Here is a 24,287-nt window from a genome sequence, read left to right as displayed (position 1 = left end):
TCCTTGGACGCAGGGTCGAATACACGTTGCGCGTTCGATTTTGCATTATTTTTTTATTTTTCGGTCTTTAACGGTAGGCAGAATCACCGCTAAAGACCTCAGGTGGAAAACACCCTTCAGCACGTGTGTTTCAGTCCGCCGCTAAAGGCTCCCTTTTTGATAAAAAATGATATTTTTTCTACCGCTGATCACGCAGCTCAGCAGCGGATAGTCATCCGACATTTACGGTTTACTATATATATATACGAAAATGAAAACCTCTTTAATGGATGTTTTATTGAATTTTTGGTATTTTTTTCAAAATTTCCACCACACATGTGATTTATATGCTTGTTTTGATAGGAATTAGTTTTTGGAGCATTTGATTCCAAATGGATAGTTTTTTATAAGTTCAAAATCATTGGCGTAAATTTTTAAGGCTTTAAATATCATTTTTTATCCAAAATTCATAATCAAAGTGCAGATTGATAGCAAATCAATCATACTGAACACATTTGTACTGTCAGAATTTTGAACCAAATAATGAGAAGGTTTTTTGTGTTCGATTCCGACACATGGGTGGGTTTATAAGGTTCGAAATCGAAAACACATAATCACTTGACGTCCCCTTTCCCTACCCCACACCCCATCCCTCCCTTCCTTTCCCCACCCCCCAGCGACGTCCCCTTTCCCTACCCACACGCCTCATCCCTCCCTTCCTTTCCCCCACGCCCCCCCCTCTCTCCTGCGTTACACCCAACCCCCCAATTTAAAATTCTTCCATTTTTTCCGTTTATTCTCCCTTTTCGATTCTGCCTTCTTCCCACTTCTCAATCTCCTTCCTTCCTTCCTCTTTTTTCTTCCCACGTTTTGGGTTCTCGACGAAATTTCCGAGCATATTCCTTGTTTCCTTTATTACTAAGGTATTGGTTATCGTTATTCTTCCGTTTGACGATTCTTGGTGCCCCTCGACCTACCCCAAATCGCTTACATCGGACGTTGGTGATCCTTTCTAGGGCTCTTTCATGGTGTTTACCGATGTTGGTCTCCGACGGACCTGGTAATTTGAACTTGTGGCCGGACGCAGCGGGCCTTCTCGGCGGCGATGGCTTCGTTGATATGGATGACTTCTCGATCAGTGAGGAGAGGTTCTTCGATATACTGAACGAGGATCAGTCTCGATCGCACGATCCTTCGCCGGTAGATCGATTTTCTTCTTTTCTTTTCTTTTTGTCTCCTTGCTGGTTTTCTTGTTAATTTCGTTCCGGTTGTTGGATTACTTGTTTCTTGATTGGATTGCGTTGGTTTGTTTCATATGATCGAATTGTTTGTCTTCTTCGATTTGTTTGCATGAATTTCCTTTGTGGGGCTTGGCCGTAAACGGTGTAGAATTATGCAAGTTTTTTGTTTTCTATCGCAGAATTTTGAGGGGTTTCATCCTTTTTTTTTCCCATCCTCTTCTCTCTTGGAGATTATGCTGTTTGAGATTCTATGTGGCGGTTTTATGGTCGAATCAAGTGCAATTGCAGATTTTCAAGATTGATTATTTGTTCCTGGACCAGAAAGAATCACCCTTTGGGATATGATGCATTTGGTGTACTTGAGGCATCTGAGTGCTTTTTTTTTTCTTTTACTGAATTATGGCATTTCAAAGGAAGTTGTTTAGATTTCAGATGATTTGACTATGCTGATTGGCATGTCGCATTCTACTCAATTTCATAATATCCAGGTCTGCATGTGATTTTAGTATTAGAAGCTGAGATTTTGGGACACCATATGCTTTATTGCTTTATTGCAGCTAGTGCAGTGCAATTTAGGGAACCCCTTCTTGTGTCTGAAGAAGCTCTGCCGATGTTATCATGAACAGTGCGAGGACTTGTTGCTGTCGATAACCTGTGACAGGCATCAGACTGTTCAGTAGAAAATGGCATGATTATGGATGAAATTCTCATGGGTGATATGGATCAATAAAGGGTGAGCCAGTAATTGCAGCTTTATGCACATCCTACTTTGGCCGTAATGGTTGATATGGTTGCAGTTTTTATCATTTAGCATTTTTCTCTGCACAAGTTCACCCTACCTAAGTTGTATCTACTGTGTTTTCCAAGCATCTTGTTGGATGAATCATTTTACATGTTTACGTTCGAGATGATTGGAAAATATATTGAATCTTGGATTCAAGGCTGCATATAGAGCATACTTTAAACTCACCATTACTTTCATATTGTTTCTGCCTCAGATTTCCATATTATATAATTGCACCATTAGGATTCATTTTTGATTCAGTTAGAACACAATTAGAAAGCGAGGAGTAATTCATTATCATATAAAAATGAATACTTTCTCATGTAACATGTTCAATTCAAACATGGGAACTATTATCCTAAGTCAGTGGGAAAATATATCTCGAGCAAAGAGACTTTCATGCAATTTGAATCACACTTCCCCCCACATGACTTCAATTCACGCTCTCTCTCTCTCTCTCTTGCATGTGTCTTCATGTCCTAATTTTTACAAAATCCTTGAATCTGTTTCCTATGTCAGTGTCATGCTCATATCCTTGTGACATAGCTGTGAAATCATGAGTAACCTATGTCTAGAGGACCCTATCAAGCAATACTATATGTACACGAACTTTATGAAGCTACAAGTGTGAGTGTCTACAGCATATAGTGGTGACAGTAATCATGTAAGGGCCTACCGTTCCTTCCAATCTGTGCAGACCAACAAATAGCTTTAATTTACCATTTCCAAACTGCCTTCAAAATTTCCCTATAGCATCTAATCCAAGGTGTTATAGCTGCTCTTGGGTTTGTAAGCCTCTGTAGTTAGGGTGAGAAAGAAAGCGATATAGAGAAATAGTAGAAGAAGAAGAGGAGGAGGAAAAGAGGGGATGAATGGAAGAGAGAATAGATAGTACTGTGCTTTACATTAGTGCTGAAAAGTCCTATTCACTGTTCCATGTCTTTACTTTTAAAATACATTAAGAAGGAAGCTAAAGGGAAACAAAGTATTCTTATATGACTTAGTCAACTATATCTGGATGGATGGAACCCTCTCTCACCTGGGTGTAGGTGTGGATGCAGTGAGTACGACAAAGCAATTCAAAAATCTAGATGCAGGGGTGCTTATATATATACACACACACACACATATATACATATATATGTATATATATCAATGTTGTTAAAAGCGCGCTTCGAGGCACACCAATATTGTGTAAGGCTACATGAGGCGTGCGCCTCATGGGCCTTGAGGCGTGCCTCGAGGATGAAGCACACACCTCAAATGTTCTTTTTAAAAGAAAAAGTGGGAGGCCCGATAGGTCTCTCTCTCTCTCTCTCTCTCTCTCTCTCGACAGAGGAAGAATAAGATCGACACTCGGTATGTACGCCTCTCTCTCTCTCTCTCGGTCGGCAGAGGAAGAAGAAGATCGACACTCGGTATGCCCCCCTCCCCCCCCCCCCCCTCTCTCTCTTTCATTTCTTCTTCTTCTTCTCCTCCTCCTCTTTCTTCTTCTTCCTTTGCCGATGTTTTTCTTCTTCTTCATTTGCCGATTTTCTTCTTTATTTGCCGGTTTTCTTCATTTTCTTCTTCTATTCTCCTCCTCCTTTCTTTGTCGATCTTCTTCTTCTCCTTTTGTTCTTCTTCTCCTCCTTCTCCTTCCTCTTCCGACCTTCTTCTTCTGCTTCTTCTCATTTTTCTTCTGTTCTTCTCCTCCTCCGTCTCCGTCTCCTTCTCCTTCCTCTGCCGACCTTCTTCTTCTGTTCTTCTCCTCCTCCTTCCTCTGCCGATCTTCTTCTTCTTCTTCTTCCTCCCTTCTTGTTCTTTTGATATTCTTCTTCTTCAAAAGATTACTTTTTCCTATACAAGTAATTAATTAATTGTATATATTACATATATTTAATTTGTAAAAGTGCATTAACTATTATGTTTAATAACTGTAGTTGCTGATATTTTTTTAGTTTTTACTTCATAATTCACACATTTATTTCTTTATGTTGTATTTATACTAATTGTCTCTTGTTCCTTGGTTAAATAATCTTATCTTCTTTGTAGGATCAGTTAAATTATTGCGTTGTAGTCATTGCTTAGAGTTCATTTTATAATTTAGTTTAAATTATCCACTTAATATTCAATTATTCATTAATAGTACAGAAATGATGCATCTTTAATTTTGTTTTTTATTTGGTCAATTTTTTAATATTCCTGTGAAGCTTACGCCTTACGCCTCACTTCATGAGTGGGTCTAATGCCTCATTACGCCTCAACACTATTTACAACATTGATATATATATATATATATATATATATATATATATATATATATATATATATATATATATATATATATATATATATATATATATATCCCATGAAATGCATTTGCAATTTTACAAATGAACTAAAAAAAATGATCATGTTATATGATTACTAACAAAACTCTTTAATTAAAAGAGATTTTGGATTCGGTCAACCAAAATTGGCCTGGGTGAGGGTTGCTGCACCAGGCATTTGTGCACCCAAGTCTTGCCTTGTCAGATGCTGCACCTGAACTGTATCAACATTGGTGCTGTGACCCTTTGGAAGAGTCCATGTTACATAGATGGAATCTTACATGTCTTGGTCAACCATAATTGATCAATAACCAGAAAAAAGAACCCTCAACTTCGACAGCTGCTCCTTAGCATCCTTCATACTGGACCATCTTCCATGAACATTTGATCAAGCAATAGAGGGAAGATGTTGGAAAGATGGGGTGTTCTAGAGATAGATAAGAAGCTAATTCTCCACATCCACTGACAACTGAAAGCTCCTGATTTCTTAGAATATCCATTTCAAATGCTTTTCCTTTAGCCACTAACCATGAAAAGTGCATGGCTTGGTGTTTCTTCCTATCTCCAATTGATTTACTTAGTATGCTTTCCATATGTGGATATTTGCGTGGTGGCAAGACTCTACTGCAAAGGTTCTCTTTTGTGTTGGGTTTCCAAATTATTTTTGGTTCTCTCCAAGGGTTCACCTCTTTTAATATTTTTGCGAAGACCATGCATTGCTCACATTTAACATCTGAAAATACATCCCACTGTATACAATATCTTTTTTGGTTCAAGCTTGTATGAGGAAACAGGATGAGGGAAGTGGGATACGAGTACATATTAATTGATAAATGGGACTAAACAAAACCAAATGAGTGAATCTTCACCTAGTCTCACCTCTGACGTGTTCCAAGGAGAAGGATGTAACTTTAGATGCATTCAATGTGATGGAATAAGTATTCTTAAGTCCTTGGAAGCAAATATCCCTTACCTGTGCAAAAATAGGTACGTTTTAAGGCAAAAGAATAAAAACTTAATGCATAGTTCAAGATTTTGATCAAAATTAACTGTATCAATGTCTTTGTATGTTATAGAGTTCACAATAATCTAATCTGATAGGATTTCCTATTTGGCTCTTGTTTATCATTGCTTTGTGAAATAAATGTATTTTTTTCATTTCCCTATTGCTTTCCACTGAAAGATATGCATCACCCCATAAGAAAGTATTTTTTTGTTATATTACACTTTCACACACACACACACACACACACACACACACACATATACACATGATTGCAAAGACACAGGTGCACACGTATACTTCAGATCTGGGAATTTTACCTTTAAGGGGTGTTCTTATCCATAACATGGAACGAGTTTGGACATTGTATTGTGCTTCACAATGCAATATTCTAAGATGTCGGGATTTTCTGGGAAGTTGGTGTATTGAAACACCTCCTTAAGGGAAAGTATTTCTGAACTTTGCCTTTTCCAGATTCTAAATTTATTTATGATTTGGTTGACGACAGGGTACTGAAGATGCATCATCAAAGAAAAATGAATTTCTCATTCCAGTATTCTCTGAGAATCCATCTGATTCTCAAGATGGTAATTATGTTCACTTGCATAGACCTTGCTACAATGTTTTCAGTTTAGCTTCTGTAGTTTTTGTTCATGCAAAAGGATGAACAGATGAAAGCTAGATGTCATTTACATTTTAGATTGAACAAGTTCTTTTATGAAATTTGGACTTTGCAGTTTGCACTCTAAATGGCCACTTTGGAATTATTTTTCAGGCCTCCACCAACATCCCTGGTCATTTTCATCAGAAGCTGGTCAACCAGGATTTGTTCCATGGTCTCCTTCAAACAACTTGGAGCTCCCATTAATCAGGGGTGACAATGATATGGACTACCCATTTTTGCCTCTAGATGGCTTTGGTAGATCTGGTGATGTATATATTGTTCCAATGCATGAAGACACCACACAGAATGAAAGATCACAGACAGATGAGAAAAAATTAATCTCCCTTGTGCCTTCAGACAGCTTTGGTAGATCTGGTGATGTATATACTGATCAAACATATGAAGGTGGATTGATAAATGAACCACAACAGGTATATGTAAAGCCTCTAGTGAGTAATGATGGTGGATTTCCCAACTCGGGTTGGCTATATCTGTCGTCTTTGGAGCAAGAAAAGGGTTCTAAGAGTGCAACAGCGGCTCCTGTTCTTCCTACTCTATCTCAGGGTACTGGTAATCCTCCACTGAATGGATCATTAAATTGTGTTGGCAGTTCCAAGTTTGACGCAGAAGACATAGACTTCTTGTCAGATTCTGAGTGTGTGGTGGACCTTACTCTTTCGGATAGTGATAATGACGACATATTGGAAAATACGAAAAGTGGGTTCTTGTTCCACATGGGTGCTGAAGAAGCTACTGGAGACTTGAATTTTGCTTTAGTTTCTCAAGATCTGCAGCGGAACAAAAGTATGAATATGAAAATGCTGAGATGCAGTAATGCTTTCTATTGTGGCTTCTTCTTTCATTTGATACATGATATGATTTTTGATCTATTGCAGGTTCAATCAATGAGAATCAATCCACTTCGATGAAGAAAGCCTCTAGAATTTTTGGGAATATTGAAAACGTAAGTGCTGCTACTCTATTCATTAATAAATTTTTCTTTTTAGCTTGAAAGTGATTGAAAACTGGAAAAAGAAGGCAAATCTGTCATCAAGGTAGAGGGAAGATTTCTAGTTATATGTCACTTCTGTGAAGCATGTGCGAGCCATAATAGTCAGTATGCCAGCATGAAGCAAGAAATTTAATAACCAACATTTGCAGGTTTCTTTTACAAGTAGACAAAATTCCAGTGCTGATGTGGTACCTTTTGTTCGAGAAACATCAGGAATCTCCTTTATGGACACTTCTCACAAGCATTCAATGTCAGATATCAGTAAGAGATTTGATATAATTTATTTTGTATATAAAGTAGCATCTTCACTTTCATGCTGTCATTCTTTTGATGATGTTAATAATTGAATCATACAGATTCTCCTGCAAGCAGTTCAGATGTGGAAAATGATGCTGACATCTATATTTTTGATGATACAAGATATCCACCTTTAGTGTCAATGCAGAGCAAGATACATACTACTTCTCTACCACCTGTTTTTGGTGACTCTTTTCATCACATTGGAACAGGGGAGGAATGTGTAAGGACGTATGATGAAAGATTGACTTATATGTTAGCTTTACAGGTAAGCACTACCTTCCTTTATGAACAGCTGCTAATCTATAGGTTGTGGAAGTTATCACAGAAATCATGTCAGTCAATGTCTCCTTTTTGAAGATGCATACTATTTGTGTTTACCTGTTTATGGTCTTCGCGCACAATTGCACACATACATGCACATGCATGCACACAGACACATAGTTTTGATGTAAGTTTTTGGCATTCAAGGTTTATGTCATTGGCTAAAACTTATGTTTTATGCATCCCTGTTTTGGTGATTGTTATAACCAGAAAACTGTGGCTATCACATGCTTGAAATGGTTATGTCCAATTTTCTTATTTCCTGATTTGGTGTTATCAAATTATCTCTTTTTAGCTTGCATTTTTTTAATATTTATCAAGAGAAACCCCGGTTCAGGTGGTGGGGCCGGAAAGATTGGCAGCTGGAACTCCCAAGCAGGTAAAACCCCTTTGCTGCCCCCCTTGCCCCGTAGGGAGCCTGCTGCTTTGGCTATAAGGCAAGGGATGCACACCCAGGTATCCAACTCATGACATTCTTCAAATTGAACGCCTTAAGCTGACCCGCCTAGCCAGATGTTACAATCTGTTCAATTGGCAGTGCAGTGCATCTGCCAAGCCAGCATTTTGTTCACACATCTGTTGTTTTAATTTAGTTGCTCAGTTAAGTTGCATCAATAGACTCTGGAGGTTGAATAAAATCTAGTGTAACTGAGAAGAGAAAGATGATTCTAAAATGCTTTTCAGCCGTCATTTCATTTTCTTTTTATTGTCATTTGATTTATTAGGATTTTGAACTGCGTTAGGTTCTGCACTGTGTGCTATTACTTTTTGGTTTGTTATTGTACATTTGTCTTAAAGATCTGCAAATATCTGGTCATGAATATGACTTTTTAATGATAACAAATCAGTTGTAGCAAAGCAGCTTTGATTTTTCTCTGTTAGATCTGAAGTAGTAAATTTGGTTAATTATATATTAACCAAAGTTTAGGCTTGTTGCAGGATCTTTCTCAGCCAAAGAAAGAAGCCAGTCCCCCAGATGGAGTTCTAGCAGTGCCTCTCCTGAGGCACCAGGTAAGCTTCTCCCAAAGTCTTAAGCATAGAGTGCTTTATATTGTCTTTGCTTGTGGTTGATTAAGATTTTTTATATTTTTTTTCATACAGAGGATAGCCTTGTCATGGATGTTGCAGAAAGAAACTGCTAGTTTGCACTGCTCTGGTGGCATTCTTGCAGACGATCAGGTTTGTATATTCTGCAATACTTGGTTCACTCCACTTGCATTTTGCACAACCTAAAAGCTTGGAACATTTGTTTCACTTTTTCCTAGCTTACGAGACACTATTTGACAGGGACTCGGTAAAACAATATCAACTATCGCTCTCATACTAATGGAGAAGTCTCCATCTTCCAAGGCCAGGTCAGAGGGAATGGTTAATGTTAAACCTGAAGCTCTGGATTTGGATGAAGATGATGGAACTGTAGAACCTGATGCTGTAAAGCTAACTGGGAATTCTGAAGTTAGCCAGAGTCCAAAACCATTAAAAAGTGGAAGCATTCCCTCGGTATGTAAGGGGAGGCCAGCAGCTGGAACACTGGTGGTGTGTCCGACAAGTGTCCTCCGGCAATGGGCTGAAGAACTGAAAAATAAAGTTACAGACAAGGCTAAACTTTCAGTTCTTACATATCATGGAAGCAATAGGACAAGAGATCCCAATGACCTTGCTAAGTATGATGTGGTGCTTACAACCTATTCTATTGTAAGCATGGAAGTTCCAAAACAACCACTTGTTGACCAAGATGTTGATGAAAAAAGAAATGATGAAGGCTTGCCTGTGGATTTACCTAGTAGCAAAAAAAGGAAACATGTTACAAGTGATAAGAAGAATTCTACGAAGAATAAAAAGGTATCTGATGGCTCATTATCTGATCCTTTTGCCCGTCCGTTAGCAAGAGTTGGATGGTTTAGAGTGGTTTTAGATGAAGCTCAAAGCATAAAAAATCATAGAACTCAAGTTGCTCGGGCCTGTTGGGGTCTTCGAGCAAAAAGAAGATGGTGCTTGTCAGGCACACCTATCCAGAATGCAATTGATGACCTTTACAGTTACTTTCGGTTCCTCAGATATGAACCATATGCGGTCTACAAGTCCTTCTGTACTACAATTAAAAACCCAATTAGTAGGAATCCAACTAGTGGATACAAGAAGCTGCAAGCTGTACTGCAAACAATTATGCTTCGTCGTACAAAAGGTATATTATTGAACTTATCTCTTTTGGATGATGCATGCATCTTGGACATCTTTTAAAAGTTTTCCATTCGAATATTTGATCTGTCTCTGTTGTCTAAAATATAAGAATCACTTGTATCATCCTTTTGTTTTAAGTTGGTTATGGCCCACTTGTTTTTGCCTTCCTTCCTGTCAGCCCATTCATTTGTCTCATGTAATCATCAAACGACTTTCTACATCCATTACCTTGATGTAGAACAAGGTTTTGAGGAATCTATGCAAGAGAAGTTGCCACATGTCCTGCTTTCCAGAGTGCCACTTCCTTACCAAATGTAATAGACTGAATGTGATCCCCATGAACCATAACTTGCAGGTGCATGATATATTGAGGAGATGATTTCAAAACATAACATGGACGTGTTTTAGTAGAAGGGAGAAATACAGAGCATGGTTATCAGGATATGGGGGTTTTGGGATGCTGCATCCCACTGATAGGTGCATAAGTTCGTTTGAACTATAATGATCCAAGTAAGCTGAGTGTAGGCTGTAGGATTTTCAGTTGCTTACGGGTAAAGTTTCCTATCATTAGTAGGATATATCTTAGAATGGTAACATGAATCAAATCAACAAAGGGTTGCCAGATAACATGTGATATAAATCCAGTGTTCAACAAGAGTATATAGAAGTTTGTTTTGCAGCTTGCATGGCAATACATAGGTATGGTTTCACATTTAATGTTAGAGGAGTATTAGCATGCTTTTGTATATTAGGAAGCTGTGCTTCACATGGCAGTTGCCATCATAATCCCAACTTATCGGAAGCAAGATGTTGTCCTAGAAGCAAGATGCCCAGTTGGACAAGAAGGTTGAATTGGAAGCTTGGATATGGGACAACAAGAATAATATCTGTAATGTGGCCTGGTGACTTTTAGACAAACATCATCCCAAAAATGAGACATAGGAGATTCAAGTTGTCAATATAAGCAACTGCAACAGATGTATTTGATTGCAGTACTTCCTATGAATCTTCATTGTGATATCTGGGTGTTGCAGATTTATAGCTGTGTCGGTGTATCCCTCAGTGTTTAGATAAATGCTTGAAAGAACACTTATCCTTATTTCTGTTATTATATAAATTTTGCTATTCCAATTGATACATATTGTTGTTTTGGTGATCTTAGAATGTTGATTACTATCAAATTATTCCAAGCTCCTATTAATTCAGATTCTTTGCCAAAAATCTGACCTTGAAGTGTCTTCCCTTCTCAATCTGAAAAGATATAAATTGTGGAGATGAGATTTACATTCGCCAGGTTAATAGGATCATCATCCAATTCGGGCATCACATCAAAGACGAAAGAGGAGAGAACTAGAATGAGACACCAACTTTAAAAGTGTCCAGAACTGAACTTTCATCAATGCTTTCCCGAAACTTGAAGCTTGGCTTCATATTTATTCCTCTGGCTTGATTCTTTGCTCTTCCTGGTACTCTTGACTCCTGAGCCTTCCCCTGGTCCTATGTTGGCCCTCCACATGCAGTTGCTCTGGTTCTTGGTTCCCAGTTTCTTTTAGTAAGCAACTGCCACCAAGTCATGTTGAAGATTCATGTTTAGCTTCCATTCACTTGCATATGCTAGTGGTCGAAATCTGTATAAATTTTTCATCATTATTTGGTGCGTGAAGAATGCTTAGCTGTCAAATAATACCAAGTTATCAACTCTTTTACTTGGTAGAGAGACACATTACCTACAGATTGAACTGTTACTTTCTTGAGGTAGAGAGACATTACCTGGACACTCCTACAAGCAGCCATGTCTGTGTCTCTCGGTGAACCAACAACAACATTCCTTGGATGCATCTGGATGCTCAGGTTTTTGATATGTGGAGTATCCAACACTTTTAGATGCTTCCTGTATGTGTCCACCATTAGACAGGAACCAAAAGCACTTTGTACATTTTTTGTTGTGGATCGAAACATACTTTTTTGGACTATTTTCTTCACTTTGTATAAAGTTAGATGCATTTTGATTTAGTTTTGAAATCATTATTAATGGTTTTATATGAATCCTCAAGCAAAGAATTTGGAGTGAATATTAGTATTCTATTTTGTCTCTTATTTATTGCATTATTAGTTTGACACCTCTCTTTGCATTGACATATTACTCCTATGGACATGTAAACACACATAGATATCTGTATCCCTGTATCTTTGAAAGTGTGTTCAACTCTGTAATTCATATCCCTGTTTGTGTCATAGCTTGTGCTACAGTTGAGGCTTCATAAACTGGTTTGAGAAGGTATGGCTTACATTATAGCTAGTTTAAGCAAGAATTTTCAAGAGGTGCGATTTCTGTCAAATTAATTTCAAGCTTTACGTGGACATTTTCCAAAGATGTCCTGCATGGGATGGCAATTGCCCGTTTGAATTATGCTGAAGTCAAAATGAAAGCTACTTCTAGTCATTCAGTTTGCTGAAAGGGTTTCTTGATTGGCTGAGAGATGTGCAGGCATTGGCATCATTCTAGCTGTGTCAGGTGCATTCTGGTGTTGGTGTATCTGATCTGTAACTCTGATTTTATATCTGTGAAATATATTTCATGTTTAAAATGTTGCGTGAGCTACAGAATAAAAGCTGGTCTAATTGGTTATTTTAGAAGTCTAGTGTGTAGGGAATTCAGCCTGTTACGTTTCCACAGTCAAGATGCTCACTGATCATGTTTTTGCTGCTAGTTTCTCCTTTGGGATATTTTTTTATTGGAATTTTTTCTTGTGGATGCATTCTTTTTTCTGACCATAATGCAATTTATTTTCTTGTTTTTTTTCTGTATCCTTCCTTTTGCTTAGATTGATTTGGTTATAATTGTTCATGTATCCATGCTGCCCATGTCATGTTTAGTGGCTTTACTGTTTGATGTATTTAAATTTTGTTATTTGTGATGATTTAGGAACACTTATTGATGGGGAGCCTATCATTAAACTGCCTCCAAAGTCTGTATCACTAAAGAGGGTAGATTTTTCTATAAAGGAACGTGACTTTTACTCTAGGCTAGAGGCTGATTCACGTGAACAATTTAAGGTATGTTTTGATCATCTTCATATGTTCTTATGTTAGGTTTTTGAGCTGTACTTATTTTATTCTATTTTATTTTTAACATCTTGCATGCATTTTATGCCATCTCCTATGTCTTTGTTTCGTGTAATATGGGTAAAAGTTTTTGAGCTTGATTAGAAATTGATTCATGTCAAGTGAAATACTCCTCATGACCCTACACTGATGCTTCTTACTTGGACTGAATTCCTCACCAGTCATATTTGTCTATCTGTGCAGCCATCGTGTCACTTATGTCCTCATGCATCATAATTCAAACTTGAATCAATTCAGGTCGAGTTACTTCCTCCAAGTTAGCTGCTGCATCTTTAATGATCAGTTCCTACTGTTTGTTCAGCTTCTTAGAATTCCACCTTCTTTCCTGCATTGAGAAAACAAGAGAGAGAGAGAGAGAGAGAGAGAGAGAGAGAGAGAGAGAGAGAGACGAAAAAAAAGGTTACGAGAAGGGGGTTGCAGCTCACGATTTCTTATCATAGAAATCGTGACCTAATGTTAATATAAATACACTTAAGTGTACACAATGGTTCGGGTCGGGTCGGGTTTGGTGTATTATCCGAACCCGGATACAAATAAAAACAGACTTATACAGGAATGGAATTCGGGTCTGGTACAGGATCTAGACCCGAAACACTATTCACCTTTTTCACCCCCCCTCAAGTTGATCATGGTTATGGACCATGCACAACTTGCCTTTAAGCGACCAAAAATGATCCTTGGTTAACCCTTTCGTAAATAGGTCCGCAACTTGTCTTTCAGTATTGACGAACTCAGGCTCAATCTCTTTTTCTTCAACTTTCTGTCTCACAAAGTGTTGGTCAATCTCAATGTGCTTAGCACGACTGTGATGTACTGGATTGAATGACATGTTTATAGCACTTTGGTTGTCACATAGCAAGATAGTGTGGGAGATCTTTTCTCTTACTTCAGACAGTAAATGTCTGATCCATGTGACTTCGGCAGTAGCAGTAGCCATAGATCTATACTTAGCCTCTGTACTCGATCTAGCGATAGCCTTTTGCTTTCTACTGCTCCAGGAGACTAAATTTCTTCCAATGAAGACACAATGTCCTGATGTAGATCTTCGTTCATCAGGATCTCCTACCCAGTCAGCATCACAATATATAGTGAGTCTATGATCATCTTTGCCATATGGCCGTGGTGAGTATGTCAATCCATCCCGAATAGTCCCTTTCAGATATCTAAGGATTCTCTTGACGACTTCCATATGTCCAGTACGTGGCGCATGCATAAATTGAGACACTTGATTGACTGAATAAACAATATCAGGTCTAGTGAATGTGAGGTACTGTAACATTCCTATTATGCTTCGATACCTGGTGGGGTCATCACACAGATTTCCATCATGAGCGCTAAGTTTTTGATGAAGCACGCTCGGAGTATCAAGCCATGAGCCTGATTATCAATTTCTACACCAAGAAAATAGCGTAGAGCTCCAAGATCTTTCATTTTGAACATCTGACCTAGTAAGTCTTTTACTTCTTGAATGTGGGCCGCAGAGTTTCCTATGATAACAATATCATCGACATATATCAATAACAGAGTGGTCACAGTCTGACTTCTGAAAATAAACAATGAGCGGTCCAGCATAGAACATGAAAATCCATGTTTCTGAATCTCTAGTGAGAAGCTGTCAAACCAAGAGCGAGATGCTTGCTTCAGACCATAGATAGCTCTTTTTAACCTGCACACATGAGTTTTACAATTTTGTTCTTGATATCCAGGGGGTTGCTCCATGTACACTTTCTCCTTCAAGTCCCCATGCAAGAAAGCATTTTTTACATCAAGCCACGAGCCTTTCCTTGGATCGTTCGATGGTTCCATCTGGCTTGTACTTTATCTTGTAGACCCATTTACATCCGACAACATTTTTGTCTGCTTGATAGTACATAGTGGGCTCATCTTCCTTATTGAGAGCAGTTAAAAAGAGTTGAAGATCTAAGGAGAAGTTGTTATAGCTAACCCACCTGTCAATGGGATGTCGTATGCGACTTGATTTTCTGACCTCAAGAGTGTGAGAAGGATTCAAATTGCTGACTGAGACATGATCTGAATGACTTGATGTTGTCGGTCTCTGTCTAAAATAGACAATGCCTTTGTATCTGCCCGGTACTTTCTCTGAATTCTGTGGCCCCGACGTCTCAGTGTTCTCAGACATCTCTTCTTCTTGCTGCACACAATCTGATGAACATGCTTCATTGGAGCCAACAAAAAGTTCTGAACTCAACCAAGGATAATAAACTCCAGTTGGTATATTCGTTGCATCAACTCTGTCATCAAAATTTTGTTCATTAAAGACAACATTTCTTGAGATTCTGATACGTTTGTTGGTGGGATCATAACACCGATATCCTTTGTAGTCATCTGCGTATCCCACAAACCTACACTTCTGGGCCTTGTCTTGAAACTTGTTTCTCAAGGACCGATCAATATGCACATAGCAAACACATCCAAAAACACGCAGATCATGATAACTAGGATGAGCTCCAAAGAGACAGTGATAAGAAAACTTATTTTCCAGAACAACCATGGGTAGTTTATTTATCACATGCACGGCAGAATGAAAAGCTTCTGTCCATAGGTTGATGGGAAGATTGCTGTCATGAAGCATACTCATGGCACTTTCAACAATATGTCTATGTTTTCGTTCAGCAATGCCATTTTGTTGAGGAGTGTGAGGACAAGACACCCTCCTTCCTATTCCGTTATTTCGAAGAAAAGAAATAAAATCACGGGATGAGAATTCTCCACCTCCATCACATTTGAAAAATTGAATGGACTCAGAAAATTGATTTTTGACCAAGGAAAGGAAATTTTGAAACAAAGAGAAGACTTCTGACTTATTTTTTATGAAATATATCCAAGTGTATCGAGAATAACTATCAACAAAGATTAGATAATATCTGCTTCCAGACCCAGAGACAATTGGGGCAGGCCTCCACACATCAGAACAAATAATCTCAAAAGGTTTTGAAGCTCTCTTATTAATGGAATGAAAAGGCAATACATGACTCTTACATGAAAGACAACTAGAACATTTATGACTACTCTCATCCCCATTAAGACTTTTTTTTGGAATAAGATTATTGAAAACAAGTTTCTCAATAAAATGACTCCCACAATGTCCTAACCGACTATGCCATAAGAATGACTTATTACATTCAGAGATACTAAAAACACTGGAAGAAGAGGATGAACACGACTCTAATGAAGGTTTCGAAATCAGGTGAGCAGGGCGAACATCATGACATGGGGCTTCTTCAAAGACATACATGTTGCCTCGTCTCTTTCCTTCAGCGAATGTTTCTCTCGTGCGTAGGTCCTTGACCTGCACAGAGAAGGGAGTGAATTCAACTGAAACATTATTATCATCAATAAGTTTAGTGATGGAGACAATATTTTTCTTAATGTCAGGAGCATGAAGAACATCAAAAAGGGTAAGAGTGGAATGTGACATGGGAATGTCAGTCTTTCCAACATGAGAAACAGGATGGTGGGATCCGTCTCTAGTAACAATCTTATTTTTTCGAAAATAAGGAATGGGGTTAAAAATTTTACCTGCATCGCTGGTTACATGAGTTGCTACCCCTGAATCGGCAAACCGTGCGCCTTCATCACTCTGCTTCAATTTTAACTCTGACAAGGCCGATATCAACAAGTCTTTAATCTCTCCACCGTCTCTGGTATTTGTGAACTTTCTTTTGGTTTCTGTCTGCGGACCCTTTCCTTTATTCTCTGGATTATGCCAACAATTCGCCTTGATATGCCCCTTCTTGTTACAAAAGAAGCAAGTAAGAATGAATCTTGGTCCCTGCACATGAGCTGACATGTTTGGAGTGGGAAGCAAACCACGCCCTCCGTGTCCATTTCACCCTTGTCCTCCTCGTCCCCGTCCTCTACCATAAGTCACTCCTGTGGTCAAAACTTCTTGAGTATTTTGATGATTATGAGTTTCTTCAGAGAATCCCTTTAGAGTCATCTCATACTGGATCAATTTGGCTCGTAATTCATCGAAGGTGGGAAGAACAGGAAGGCACAATAGTGATGTAACTATCATATTGTAGTCAGATCCCAATTCACTCAGAGTTTGTTGCACCATGTCATTATCACTAACGGCACACCCTATAACTGCAAGTTGGTCTGTGATAATCTTTATCTTGTTCAAATATTCCATGATGGTCATAAAATCTTTTCTTAGCAATTGAAATTCCCTTTTTAGAAAAACCACTCTTGCTAGAGAAACCTGCGAATACGTCTGAACCAGTCGTTCCCAGAGTTGTAGCGCTGTACAGTTGTCAGGAATGGCAACGAGAATCTCTTGAGACAAAGTTGATGTGATGTATGCAACAACTGATTGATCTTTCCTTTCCCAATTGAGAAATTCAACATTTTTGACAAACACGATTGAACTCACCCCTTGGTCATCTTTTTCTTCTCTCGGGATAAATTCGGGTGGGACTGAAGTGGTTCCATCCAGGTGACCTAAGAGGCCTTGACTCTTTATGAAAGAAATAATTTGTCTCTTCCAAATCAAGAAATTTGAGGTGTTTAACTTTTCAGAAACAAGCTGGTTGAGAAAACTTGAAGAAAGGTTTGATTGAGAGTGATAAAAATCCATTGAGAATTAGAAACAACTGAAGTATCCACAAAAATTCTAACCTTTTTTTTTTGTGAAAACAGAAGGTCGTAAATGGACAGAATCAGTCAGAGGATGCAGGAACGCAGGTTCAACTTGTGAGAACTGCTATTCAATGATGTGTGAAAAACACCTTCACACGTTAAATATATTTGCAGAAATAAGAATCAGAACAGTAAACATATATTTGAATGTGCAAGTACGAGAAGAAGGGTGGACCCAAGAAGATCGAACATGCAATATCAATGAAAGAAACAAGAATCGTGATTGGTCTGGTGTTTCACGTGAGTCGATTTCAGCGATTTACGTTAAACACAGCCACTCACGTTACAGTTTGGATTAGCGTGAACAGAATTCATGTGAGCCTCAGATCCAAGAGAGAGACAAACCCACTTGAGGTGTGGGTGCACAGTATAATTCAGAAAAGAGAAGAAGAATGAGGGAAGAAGAGGAGAAAAGAAGAAGAGTAGATAAGGGTAAAAAAAAAAAAATTAAAATTTCGATTGAATATCAGAACCTGTTTAGAAGAGATGAGGGCTTCAGATTGGCTGTTGATGGGTTCAGCTGAAGAAGATGGAGAGGACTCGCTGAAGAGGCTGTTGATGGGCTCGGCTGAAGATGGAGAGGACTCGCTGAAGGAGCTGTTGATGGGTTCGACTGAAGGAGATGAAGGTGGCTCGCTGAAAGAAGAAGAAGAAGCCGAGTTGCACCTCACGAAAACCCTTTCCGGCCCTTAGGCAGATCTCTGCTCTGATACCATCTTAGAATTCCACCTTCTTTTCTGCATGGAGAAAACGAGAGAGAGAGAGAGAGAGAGAGAGAGAGAGAGAGAGAGAGAGAGAGAGAGACGAAAAAAAGGTTACGAGAAGGGGGCTGCGGCTCACGATTTCTTCATCATAGAAATTGTGACCTAATGTTAATATAAATACACTTAAGTGTACACAGTGGTTCAGGTCGGGTCTGGTGTATTATCCGAACCCGGATACAAATAAAAACATACAATAAAAATAGACTTATACAGGAATGGAATTCGGGTCTGGTACAGGATCCAGACCCGAAACACTATTCACCTTTTTCACAGCTGACATTGCAAGCTATAGTCTATACTTGTTCATAGCCTATTTACTTCAGTGGATGAGTGTCCATTTTGGAGGCTATCCAGCTCTGTCAGCAAAGTTCTGGTTTTTCTGTTTTTCTTTTGCAAATCATCAATCTTTGTTCAGATTTCTTTTACAGGTGGTTGCATGTATGTTCTGCAAAATTATCCCCTGTATTTCAATATTCCATTTGTTTTAATATTGTGCTGATTCAGTTTCTTTGTCACTGCATTCAAGATATAGTATAAGCTATGTCACATAGGTGCGGGTGCGGACGTGGGTGCGGGTACAGGTGCGGATGCGGCACTTTAAAAAAACTTGGGTGCGGGGAGGGTATATATATATATATAATTTTTTTGACATTTTTAAGTTAACACTACGTGTATATGTGTGCATTTATGTATTTATATATATAATATAGATAAAAATGGACTTGATTAGCGTTAACTGAATCTAATTTTGGATAAGAATGGACCTCAGTGTGGTGGACTTCACCTAACACAATGGAAGCTGTGTCCAAGTGTCGCACTCGCCTGGGTGCGGGTGCGACGCGGGTTTGGTGCCCTGTTAGAAGTGTCTGTGTGACATAGAGTATAAGGTATAACACTTACCTTTGTGTCTCTATGGAAGGAAAGTTACTACTGGTTTATCCTTTAGTGATATATATTTTTAATTTAGAAGTTATCTTTTTTTTTTATGTTTAGCAAACAATTGTTTTATCTTTTCTTTTTCACTTTCAGGTTTATGCAGATGCTGGGACTGTGAAACAAAATTACGTGAACATCTTATTACTGCTTTTGCGACTTCGACAGGCTTGCGATCACCCTAATCTTGTGAAAGGATTTGATTCTAATTCTGTTCAACGGTTGTCCTTGGAGTCTGCAAAAAAGCTTCCTAGAGAAAAGCGTATGGAACTGCTTAATTGTTTGAAAGCACGCCTGACACTCTGTGGGATCTGCAATGTATAAACTTTTGTCGTGGTTCCTCGTCTTGATTTTTTTTATCTTTTCTTTTGAAGTTCCTTGGTAGTTTTTCTTGTACTGATCCTTCTCTTTATATTCTTGCATCTCCCTCTCTCTCCAGACACTACACTCAGATTTTTTGAATACTACATATTTGCTTGGTGTATAAAAGAAAACATATATATGACTTCGCCATTTATTATACTAAGGGATTGGTTCTTATTAGTACAAGCCATCTTGACTAGTATTAGTGTCACAGTTGTCTAATGCCACGCTATACTTACTGAAATTCTCCTAATCAGCAAGACAAACTGACAGAACTGCTCCTTTTTGGGTTGCTCAAACTGCGTGGTTAAACTGATGATCTCTTAAATGAGGTTAATGCCTAAATCACATCATGCTTATATGTTGATGAGGGTATGAATGCTGGCTGAGAAAATCTTAATAATGTTTGGTGTGTGCTTAAATTTGTGTTTCTATCTAAGTCACACGGACTCGGCTAAAAGGTCGACGCACCCGTGTCGCCCGTACCCAACATGGGTGCGGCTTCGGACATGGGGTGGACACAGTCAACGAAGTGTCGGACTTGGTCAACGCATTGAGGCCGAGTCCATCCACTTTTTGGACTCGGTCAACTTTGATTGAGTCTATTTTTGTCCATTTATTAAAATTAATTTTGGACTCGGTCAACTTTGATCGAGTCTATTTTTGTCCATTTATGATTGTTATATATATATATATTGTTATTATTGTTATATATAAATTTTGTCAACTTTGACCGATCAACTTATTGCTTTAAAATTTACAATCTTATTATATATATATATATATATATATATATATATATATATATATATATATATATATATATATATATATATATATATATATATACTGTGTCCCCATGTCCAAAATTTTTGAAATTGGTCCGCACCCGTACTCGTACCCGCACCCATGTGACATAGGTTTCTATTATTAATAAATTATCATTTAATTCTTGCTTACTTTCCACATTGGCCTAAACTTTTTCCTTTCTGCTCTTTTTTTTTTCTCTTTTTGGTACATTTTAAAGCTCAGGAATTCAAGAACTTTTCTCTAATTTCTGTTTGCTAACCTACATTTACTTTCAGGACCCACCAGAAGATGCCATTATTACGATTTGCAGTCATGTTTTCTGTAATCAGTGCATTTGTGAGCGGTTCTCTGGTGATGAGAATGTTTGCCCTGCAGCTCAATGCAAAACTCAAATTACTATCTCTTCAATATTCTCCAGAAATGCGCTTACAAGTTCCCTCTCAGATGAGGCTGGTCAGGGCAATGTTTCTGATGAATCTGGTTCTGAACTTGTTGAGGCAGCTGAGCATTGTGCAGATTTTCCATCCATTGAATCATCAAAAATCAAAGCTGCCGTTGGCATTCTGCAGTCCCTGCCAAATTTGCAGCAAGCAAACGTGCAAAGCAGCTCTGTGGGCCAGACTTGTGCAGTTAATTCAAATGCCTGTGATTCTGTTGTTGAAGGATGTTATTATGCTGAGCAGACTTCAGGCCCTAGGGTTCTTAGAGTAACAGAGAAAGCTATTGTCTTCTCCCAGTGGACCAGAATGCTGGACCTGCTTGAAGCCCCCCTCAAGAACTCGCGTGTACAGTACAGAAGGTTGGATGGGACTATGTCTGTCGTTGCAAGGGACAAGGCTGTGAAGGATTTTAACACGCTTCCTGAGGTCTGATGAAAAATTTCATTTGAAAATAGTTGTGTATTATTTATATATAAAGGTAGGTGTAGAGCATGCTCTGAGTGCACTGCTGAAAGCCATGGTTTTCCAGTGATCCCACCCCACAGATGCGTCATGGTCCATTTGCTAGGAACCTGGCCTTTGGATCGTGTTTTTTTGACAAGTAAACAAGATGTTTTTATGTTTATAATTTAAAAAGTGGTCGGCTGTTGATTCTTCAAACCCTTGAAAACCCTGCTTGTGTTAGAATTGGATGATTCAAAGGCCAATTTCCACTATGTGTGTAGAACACATCTGTAAGGTCAGATTTAAAAAAAAAAGAACAAGAAAAAAAATAGGTTGTGGAAAGTGCACGTGCGCACTGTCTGTCTGCATGGATATATCCATGAATGCCCCCCCTTCCCCTATATAGACACACTGTGCTCTGTGTGTGTGTGGCACGCACATGCACGTGTACGTGCTACCATATTGAGAAGGGTAATAGCATGGTCTACTCACAGTAAAGAGGATGGATGGGGTATTTTCAATGTTCGATGCTGTGCAACCCTATCAAGACTAGTTGGATGATTCTCGCTTATATATCTTGCTTCTCAAAGACCAAAATAGCTTGTCCCTGATAGTTTGGAAGGCACCAAAACTTGTGGTGTTCTATCTTGGTCAAAGGCCATATAGCAAGACATAAGCAACATGTAATCCAGCATTGTATAATCAAGCCTAGCCAGTAACAGTAGTTGGAACTTCTTGTCTTCTTTACAGGTATTAGCTTTTCCCTTGTATGTCTGCATCTGCATGCACCTGTCCACACACTTGTGTGCATGTTTTTCATGGATGGTGTCATCCCAGCCCCCATTTAATGGAATCTGGTTCTCATAGTTACATGGTCTTGTATAGGTTTCTGTTATGATTATGTCATTGAAAGCTGCAAGTCTTGGTCTCAATATGGTTGCTGCCTGTCATGTTCTTCTTCTGGATCTTTGGTGGAATCCTACAACTGAAGATCAAGCTATTGATAGAACACATAGAATTGGGCAAACTCGTCCTGTTTCAGTTACTCGGTTGACTGTCAAGGACACGGTTGAAGACCGCATATTAGCCCTTCAGGTATTGAGTTTCAAAGCTTGTGTTTTAAGTTGTTCCCTTTCATCTTTCTGTGATTGATGTTGTGAGCTGGTTAGTACTTTATGATCATGCAAGCTCAAATTAGAAATGAGTTGATATGTTTGTTAGGTTGTTTATGCGATATTAACCATTTGGGTCATATTTTGTACTGGGGACTTTCATTTGATTCTCCAACACTTCATGATTCAGGAGGTATGGTCATTCATACCAAGTCCAAAGAATGATTATAATTAATTCCAATTTTCAATTTGTGCACCTTGTTGCAAGCATGACCTTCAGAGCAGTATGTTGCATTTTTGGGAACTATACCTGCATGGCTGGTGCAGGTATTATTTTATTACATGGCCGGTATAATATATTCCTGTTTGTCAGATGGGGTGGATCCTTCTGTCCATAGACATTAGGCATTTGCGTTCATCTTTATTTTCTGAGTTTCTCTTGGTGAATATGGACCTATGGTTGTAGTTATTCATTTTCCTTAACTAAATTACTGACCCACTTGTTCAGGTGCTTTATGCACTCAGTGCGAACACAGGCTTCCTTTTTTTTGTTTCCTGTTATGTAGTAAAACATGCTCTGCTTCTAAGTTTACCATGGTTTCTTGAAATAATGTTTTGACAGGAAAAGAAAAAGGTGATGGTTGCATCTGCATTTGGAGAAGATGAAACAGGTGGCCGACAGACGCGGCTAACCGAGGATGACTTAAAGTATTTGTTTATGATATGAAGATTGAGAAGCATTATTTTCTTCTTGGCGTATTTGGCATCTTGTCTTTCAAGGCAGTCTCCCTCACCAGAGGAATGTTGCAGAGGCTACCTTCTGATAGATTCTACCAGCAGTACTGGATTGGCCAATGATTCAATTAACTTTTGATCCTTATGTTCTGCATTTACCAACTTCACAGTTTTGAGATTGGCAACTAATGTAAAGGCTCTACAGGTGACATCTAACGGTGAGAATAGGCTAGTTAGGGAAGTTAGCATTCATCAATTAGCATTTATCTGTTATACAATTTGTAAATCTGCATAATTTTGACATAGAAAATAAGAGGCTCCAATGTTGGAAGATTATGTATTGGTGGGAATTGCATTACCCAGTTGAGATGTGCGGTCTACTGATATTAATGTATTGTTTATAATCATAAAATCTCACGTTTCACTTGTGGATTTGCTTTCATTAGGTTATCATTGTCCTGACCACCCTTATGTAGGTGTGCTAAATATGGTATTGGGGTAAAAGACTTTTTGCATGAGAAGCCTCTAAGCACCAACAGTCAGGGGCCCATTCTCCTACACCAAAACAAAGGGTTGGCTTGGGTTTGGGCCCTTCTTTTTTGTTGGACAAACTTTAATAAAATCCAGGAATAAATTTGGCCTGATATTTAGCTGGTGGAGTTTGGATCAATCTGGAAACACAATTGAACTACAAAAATTAAAATTCAAAAAATAAATAGATTCATTAGGTCAGGTGGTTGTCAAGTTTTGACTTGATCCAACCTGGTTATCCCACTCAATTGGTTATAAGGGAGCTGCTAGTTGTGGGCTGATCAAAGCTTTTGGGTAGATTCTGTCGACGAAATATTCTAGGATATGCAAAGTTGCTTATTTACATCTGTTATAAGAACATGCCATTTTGGGTGCAAGTCGTTGGCGACATGACCGGCAAGTTATGACACATTATGGGCATTGATTATTTTATTTTCATAAAATTTAATGATTTTAATAATCTTTCAATAAAAATGCATTTTATGTATTAAGATATCAAAAAGATTATTAATTAAAGATTAGAAAAATTTGCATCCTATTTTCGATTTTATTTTTTAAGTTTGCAACTCA

General features: G+C 38.4%; 1 protein-coding gene across 3 annotated transcripts; it reads left to right on the top strand.

Annotated features, from left to right (window-relative positions):
• Nucleotides 1-742: 742 nt before the first annotated feature.
• Nucleotides 743-23,607, top strand: LOC149822904 (helicase-like transcription factor CHR28). Of its 3 annotated transcripts, none has more exons than XM_089980155.1 (15): nucleotides 743-902; nucleotides 996-1,179; nucleotides 5,828-5,906; nucleotides 6,095-6,787; nucleotides 6,880-6,947; nucleotides 7,145-7,256; nucleotides 7,352-7,560; nucleotides 8,556-8,627; nucleotides 8,718-8,795; nucleotides 8,904-9,801; nucleotides 12,724-12,854; nucleotides 19,379-19,600; nucleotides 20,731-21,321; nucleotides 22,225-22,434; nucleotides 23,074-23,607. In XM_089980155.1, exons 2-15 carry the CDS (start codon nucleotides 1,018-1,020, stop codon nucleotides 23,176-23,178), a joined length of 3,630 nt encoding a protein of 1,209 aa, XP_089836281.1. In that variant the 5' UTR covers nucleotides 743-902; nucleotides 996-1,017; the 3' UTR covers nucleotides 23,179-23,607. The 3 variants fall into 3 exon arrangements, with proteins under 3 accessions (XP_089836281.1, XP_089836282.1, XP_089836283.1); XM_089980156.1 differs by lacking the exon at nucleotides 743-902 and adding an exon at nucleotides 1,847-1,953 and having other exon boundaries at nucleotides 1,087-1,179; XM_089980157.1 differs by lacking the exons at nucleotides 743-902; nucleotides 5,828-5,906 and having other exon boundaries at nucleotides 1,089-1,179.
• The last annotated feature ends 680 nt before the right edge of the window (nucleotides 23,608-24,287 follow it).

Source organism: Nuphar pumila, chromosome 11 (genome assembly GCF_984573655.1).
Source record: "Nuphar pumila chromosome 11, dmNupPumi1.hap1.1, whole genome shotgun sequence".
Lineage (NCBI taxonomy): Eukaryota > Viridiplantae > Streptophyta > Magnoliopsida > Nymphaeales > Nymphaeaceae > Nuphar > Nuphar pumila.
This window is presented reverse-complemented; position numbering and strand designations above follow the sequence as displayed.